The following is a 5,537-nucleotide window of genomic DNA, read 5'->3' as shown; positions in this document are numbered from 1 at the left end:
CTCCTTTGACAGGAAATGCACATGTGGCTTCAACAATATGCAGTATATTGCATTAAAGCAAATACCAAACGATACTTTTCTTTATTTACAAAACTGGTATATATATACTACAGCACGAGAAATGCAAAAGGCAAATTCCGGGTGAAATAAAATGCATGCATGCATGCCGTAAAATCCTAATTAAAAGCCGCACAGATCTTTACAAGTGGGTCTTTTATTTATTTTAGTGTATGTTCTTTTATCCAGCTACTTATTGCATGCGTGCATGACTGTGAATGGAACAAGTGTACAAAATCTAAGGCTTTGTTTTCAGGAATTCAAACAATATATTTAGACCTATAGGGCAACAACAATTCTTTTTGGCCACGGTATACAATTACCTGAGAGGTTGATCATGCAGATATATGAACATCAGTTCATTTTGTGTTACCTTGATATACTTCGCACATTTATATAAAAGTGAAAACAAAATTCTTTAGGGAAAAGATCGAGAATCGAGTTATACCTAGAAAAATTAAAATCACAATCATTCTATCTGACACTTGAGAAAATAGATCAAGAATCAACTATATAAGGTAACTCTTTGAACCTCTAAGTTTATCCTACAAGGGCATTGGACTTGTCAACAGAATCTTATGGATGACATTAGCCTAGAAGCGGTTTTTTTTTCCTTCTTAAGACTAACATATTATCATTAATACTTGTCTAATTTTATATATAACAATAACAACAACAACAAAGTCTTTTATACCAAGTAAGTTAAGATAGACTAACCCGTATGAATATTCACTTTTTTTACCATGATGCATGCAGAGTAGTATATTGCTTTTAAGATCAAGACTGTCTCTGAAATATAACCGAACCTCCTTATCTAGTACATGGGACATATGGTATAAAAACCTAAAGGTTTTGGCTTTTGCATCTTTCAGTTGATAATATTTATACATAAGTACAAATATATATTCTGAGAATTAAGTCAGTTGGCAATCGACGTGAAACTAGCTTCTTTTGATATTGAACTAGTTAATCATGCCATTAATTTGTATAGGGAATGTTGGGATGGTTTACCATATTACAACATTGATAATGAGCCTTTTGCAAAAAAAAAAAGTTTGTGATATAAAACCTATTATCATATATGTTACTTGAAGACCAGCTATATTTCATGAAATAACCTCAAAACTACTTCAAATAACAATGTTCCTCCAAAATAAAGATGAAATAGATAACAGAATATTTTTTTTGTTACTTAAGTTTTGATGATAACTAATATATATTTCGAACAGGTTGCACATGGTTCAATTGAAGTATACCTGCAAAACAAAACCAAATTATTTCACCAACAACGTGAACCTTTGGTGAAGTTCTGATCTATTTACGGAATATAATCTTGATTCTAAATTGGAGAACTAATGTGTTGGCTGCAATTTTATTGACACTGCATGCTTCTTTAATTTTGTCTAGGACAGTCCTTATAAGCACTCACAGACATTCTTTGGTTCCATATTAGCTTGCTGAAGTTTAATAATGTACTCATTGCTGTCGGACCTAAGAATTGCCATGTCAACCAATGACATCAAAACCCAACAATGTCATATATACAAAAGTATTTTAATAATTTTAATATTAGATTGTAGCCTATTTTTACTATCTATTGAATTATCTTGTGCTTTTATTTCAAAAATCTTATGGTTTTGTTTAACATGTTCTTTGAACCATTCAAATCAACAAATGCACCCTGCAAACTATCGCATCTGGAAACATACATGACATGAGCAAGTCAATGTTATAACTAGTATAAGAAAGATATGAGATTTTACTTTTACACAAACAAAATTACGAGAATTAACACAATCTAAGTCAATAGACTTTTAGTTTTTAAAAATTCCCTAAAATATCCAGACGTTTGACACATCTTCAACATCAAGTTTGGAGAAAGGCATTTGATTATAACCTTGAATAATAGTCTATATATACTCATGAAATTATCCAGTCAAACAAGCAACCTTCTTTCCTAGCTACTGTATCTTGACCTTCATAAAAAAACCCAAAAGAATGCTCAAATTTTAAAATCGAAAGCAAGCGGAGCACATTTCTATTACATATACTGCTACTAGTAACAACAAAGAACAAGAGTAACATGTGACACATAGCATTAACTTAAAGGAGTACAAATGCATATAGTAGGAAAAAAACGATAGTGAAGAAGTGCTTGACAAATAAAGGATTAACTCTAGGTAAGCTGCCAGCGGCTACTAGTACTACGTAGAAACCATGCAAGCTGCTAGCTAGTACACATAACTACATACTAATATTTCATACCGTCGAGGAAATCACCGTCTTCCTCCTCGTACTCACCGTCGTCATCGCCATCTCCTCCGTTGTCGTTGCTCATCATCTCGCTGAGGCCGTAGTAGTACTGACGAAGCACTGGTGCGGCCGACACGAGGCGGTCCAGCTCGGAGGCGTGCTCCATCTCCATCTCCATGGACGCCGCTGACCCCCCACTTCTGGAACCCAACTTCTCCGCAACACCTCCCCTCATACCTGATCCATCAGCCACCCCTGACGTCGGGGGTGACAAAGCAGCGTCGTCGCTGCCGCCGACGCTTCTCTGTGAGGGCTCGGTGGTGGCGGCGAGCCGCTCGATGGCCGGCTTGGACTGGGTGAGCAGCCAGTCCACCGTCTTGCTGGCCTTATCAAAGCCGAGCCGGTCCTGCAGCGCGAAGAAGTCGCGCGCGACGTCGAGGGACAGGCGCATCCGGCGGTCGCGCACGCCCTGCGCCGTCCGGATCTTGCTGTGCCTGTCCGTCCGAAACGGCCGCTTCCGCGGCGCCCGGGCGTGGGCGTGGGCGTGGCCCTGGCCCTGGCCGCCGGCGGCAGGCACGGCGCCGTTTCGTCTTCCACTTCCACCCTGCGGTGGCGCCGTCACTACGGCGGCCTCGCACTCTGGAGCGGCGCGCGTCGGCCTCAGCACCGCCTCCAGGGTTTCGGAGTTGGTGTGGCCGTGGCCGGGGAAGAAGTGATGGTCCACGTAGCGCTGATCCAGATGCGCGCCCCGCGGAAGCATGGGGAAGCCGGTAGTAGGGTTTGGGTGCGGGGGCTCTTGGGAGACGCCGAAATGATGGTGAGGGTTAGGGTAAGGTAGCATCTGTGGTGCATTGTTTGTACAAGCTTCTAGCTAGTAAGAGAGGAGATCTAGCTAGTTCTAGTTCTAGCGGTACTGCCACTGCTACTGTTTCTTCATCATCTTCCTCATTCGCTTGCTAGATCGGTTCCTCTCACATGTGGGACAGGGACTACACTGGAAATGGAACAGATCTTCACAGCAAGAGGTGGAGTGTGTCCATTTCGACTGGGTATGGCGCGGTGTGTGTATCAAAGCTTAAAAAGGGGAAGAGAAAACCAATTAAGGTCGCAAAAACAGATCGATGAAAAAGCTAGAGATGGTGAAAGCGGCCGGTGTGGTGCGTGGACACAGGAAGCAGAAAGTTGTGAGAGTGAAGCTTAATTTTTGGTGTTTTGTTGCTAGGACCCCTATCGTGTGTGTGGGTTTTGTTTGCTGGGATGATATCAGCTGGACATGAACCGTTGGTGTACATGTGCACAAAAAAAAACTTTCATCTCTAACTGGTTCATTTTGTAGAAACCTCCTGATATCGTGCAACCCTTTCATGCATATGTACGAGATATCATCCCCAGCTGGTTGTTTAGGGACGTATTCTATGCACAAGAAAACTTTGTGTTATACATACACTTAATTTGGACACTTGGTCTAACAATCTTCGGCTAACGTGTTTTACGAAAAACACATTTCACGCTCTCCTGCGCAGGTCATGCTATGCATTGCAAAAAAAAACCTACATCTCAGCAGAAGGCTGTTAGATAAAGAGTTCAGATTGAGTTTGTGTAAATATGCACCAAGATGATCGTGTGCATAAAATATATTGACAGGACTAGAGACGGTGAGGGCATGAGCCACACAGCATTCAGAGCAATGGCGTCGCTGACGACCAGCTACTACTGTTGCGTCATTGCAGAAGCTTTGGGCTAGGACAGAGCCCTAGAGGTAGCTGCGTGGCGTTGGTGTGCGCGGCATGGGGAGGAGTTAGGAAGGGAACAAACGACCAAGTCATTAAATCTATTTCCTCTATATACATCCTCTATATACATCCTTTATATCCGTCCTTTACAGTCTTCTCTAAAAGATTCTACCCCCTATATCTATTTCCTCTCCAACAACGTCCTCTAAATCACGTCCCCTATATGTAAATGCCTATATTAAAGACATTTTTATTTTTAAATTTTTGTACATACGTGTTTGTCATACTCTCAAATGTATTGTACATATTTTAGTTTTACTAAAACGGTTGTTTAAAGTATTCAAATAGATAGAGAACCGTTTAGAGGAACTCTATACATAGAGGATCCAGCAGCGTCCTCTAAATTTAGAGGACCGTTTAGAGGACGTTGTTGGAGGGGTAGAGGACGTCCTCATCCTCTAAATTTAGGGTACAGGAGCATTTAGAGCTCCTTGTTGGAGCTAGTCTTACTGAGGTCGATCAATGCAGATAGCTAGGGCGGCTACAGGGGATGCACTGTAGGGACACGTGGTCAGCCAGGCAATGCGTGTTGAAAAACATACGTATATCTGGGTGGTCTCTGCGTGGCACTGTAAGCTATTTCCAGCATCTATCACATCCACTATCTAATCCTTATTTCAAACTCCACTCTATAAACAATGTCTATAGTTTTATGGCTCTTAATTATTTTATCTGATCTACGAGACAGTCTAAGGACGAGATCTCACTTGCCGCCACCGTCGATCAAAACCAAGCAATTCATAAGCATTACGGTTCAGAAGTTTTTTGGATGAAGTTATCTCCCGTGGCTTAGAATAATGTTTTGTTCGGTTATTTTTATATCTCATGGATTAGAAAAAATTATGAATGTTTTTGACTTTGTATGGATTAAAACTCACATAATCCTCTCTAAAGGCCCTAAGTAATTAAGTCAGCAATTGGACTAGGTGTGTAAAGCCTAAAATTTGGTAGAAAAAACCTAATTTTGGAATTTAGAAAAATATTGTCTAAAGATTAAAGAAATAATTAAAGAGCATTTCTAAAGTTTATGTATTTGAAACTAAGTAAATATTAAAATTTTGGCTGTGATTTTAAATAAATAAATATGGTGACACACTTTACATAGATTAATAATGTTGAATTATATATGTTGAAAGCATCTGCATAAATAAGTAAGGTGGTAAATAAATAAGCAACATAAAAATCATAACGTGCATGTTGGTGATTTATTTGTTGTGCATTTAGAAACAAAATTAGTGTGAAATTGAAATCTAAATATGGGGATTCAAAACAGGAAAGGAAATTCAAAGTATAATAGAAATAAAAAAAGGGAAAAAAAGAAATCTGGACCGACTCCTAAAAAAACAATGGCTGGCCCATCTCCCTAGCGTATAGCCCACATTTGTTCTTGTTTTTTTTATTATTTCCAGCCATGATGACGTCATCCAACATATT

General features: G+C 39.9%; 1 protein-coding gene across 1 annotated transcript; it reads right to left on the bottom strand.

Moving 5' to 3' along the window:
- Window positions 1-2,068: 2,068 nt before the first annotated feature.
- On the bottom strand, window positions 2,069-3,556 carry LOC100501452 (uncharacterized). Its single transcript, NM_001196163.1, has one exon. It carries the CDS (start codon window positions 3,149-3,151, stop codon window positions 2,309-2,311), a length of 843 nt encoding a protein of 280 aa, NP_001183092.1. The 5' UTR covers window positions 3,152-3,556; the 3' UTR covers window positions 2,069-2,308.
- Window positions 3,557-5,537: the final 1,981 nt, after the last annotated feature.

Source organism: Zea mays, chromosome 7, assembly GCF_902167145.1.
Source record: "Zea mays cultivar B73 chromosome 7, Zm-B73-REFERENCE-NAM-5.0, whole genome shotgun sequence".
Taxonomy (NCBI): domain Eukaryota; kingdom Viridiplantae; phylum Streptophyta; class Magnoliopsida; order Poales; family Poaceae; genus Zea; species Zea mays.
Note: the sequence above shows the minus strand (reverse complement) of the source record. Positions and strands in the feature narration are given on the sequence as shown.

Coding starts and splice junctions, on each gene's coding strand:
- LOC100501452 (NM_001196163.1), bottom strand. CDS start 3,151: ATGCTACCTTACCCTAACCCTCACCATCATTTCGGCGTCTCCCAAGAG.